At 50.3% G+C, this 1,303-nt stretch overlaps 1 protein-coding gene across 1 annotated transcript; it reads right to left on the minus strand.

The window, feature by feature from the left end:
- Positions 1–14: 14 nt before the first annotated feature.
- LOC113215796 (uncharacterized) lies at positions 15–647 on the minus strand. The gene has a single exon (XM_052275615.1). The coding sequence runs from the start codon at positions 645–647 to the stop codon at positions 15–17; it is 633 nt and encodes a 210-aa protein (XP_052131575.1).
- Between the last annotated feature and the right edge of the window lie 656 nt (positions 648–1,303).

Below are 1,303 nucleotides of genomic sequence, written 5' to 3' on the forward strand. Positions count from 1 at the left end.
TACACTTAAGGGGTTCATTCATTTTCACTATAATCACTATCATCACTGTCACCTTCTGTATTAATTATGAATGGCTCAATTCTAGGTGCCCTCATATGCGTGTCTTCCTCACGTCTAGCCTTTCGGCAGTAGTTTGCCCAGAAATGCTGGGGCATGCTCGACACAACCTCGCGAATTTGATACAGCAAAGACGCCCCAGAAGCTTTCAGCGATGCGTTCTGAGTTCTGAGTGTACCTTTAACCCAACTCCACACATTCTCAATAGGGTTAAAAATGCACCAGTACGGAGGGAGACGCAACACCTCATGGCCCGCCTTCGCCGCATCACAGTCCAGCTGGTACACTTTAGGAATACCCGCCTGTGCCCACGCTTGGAGTAGGACCGTCTTCTTCGCCACATCGCCGTTGTTTTTTAGAGGGACAGCGAGGCGGTGGTGCTGCATGATTTCCACGATTCTGTCCTTCCTCATGTTCATCGACGGTGTTAAATGCTTCAGCCGACTGTGGTACGGGGCGTTGTCCATGACGATGACACACGATTCCCCAGGAAACGTCCGGGCCAGTGCGGGCAAGAGCTGCCCGTCGAACCACTTCTCGAACAGCTCCGCGTTCATGTCCTGGTGGTAGTCGGCCCAGGCGTCCTTCATGTTCTTCGCCGAGAGGAGGAGGCAGCCCTCTAAAAATCCTCCCTCGTGGCCGGCATGGAGAATGATGATGCGTTTCCCGCGGGAGGGAGGCATGTCCAGGTTGCAGAGATCGGTACCGTCCGTCCAGCCCCTCCTCGTGACGTCATGGGTGTCAAACCTGAGGAGCAGATCGGCGATCTTAATAACACGTTTCTGCGCATCCTTAAAAAGACGAGCGCGAGTCAACGCTGCCCCCCCCCCCCCACACACACACAAACACACGCCTATAATTTGGTTGACAAAACCTGCACTTTTCATACGCAGTACTAGGCAAAGCACATGACCCTCCCTGTACAGTACGTACAACGATAATCTGCAAGTCTTAACTAAGATAAATGTACTCACCATGTCTCATCGAGGAAAATGATGGGGCGTCCAGACTTCCGAATAGCATCCATTCTAGACAAATACTCGTCCCGCTTTTGAAGAATCCGAGGGGACATCATCACACGGGCTCTTCTATCTAGTTTCTTGTACCTGAACCCCATATTCTTCAAAAGTCTTCCCATTGTTCGTTCAGAATAATCAAACTCTGGATCACACTCACGCATTTTCTTCCAAACAGTCGAAATTGTAGGCACTGTGTTCTCACGATAAAAATCGTAAACAATTCTTCT

The sequence above is a fragment of the Frankliniella occidentalis genome, unplaced genomic scaffold (assembly GCF_000697945.3).
Source record: "Frankliniella occidentalis isolate FOCC.00 unplaced genomic scaffold, Focc_3.1 Scaffold701, whole genome shotgun sequence".
In the NCBI taxonomy this organism is placed as follows: Eukaryota; Metazoa; Arthropoda; class Insecta; order Thysanoptera; family Thripidae; genus Frankliniella; species Frankliniella occidentalis.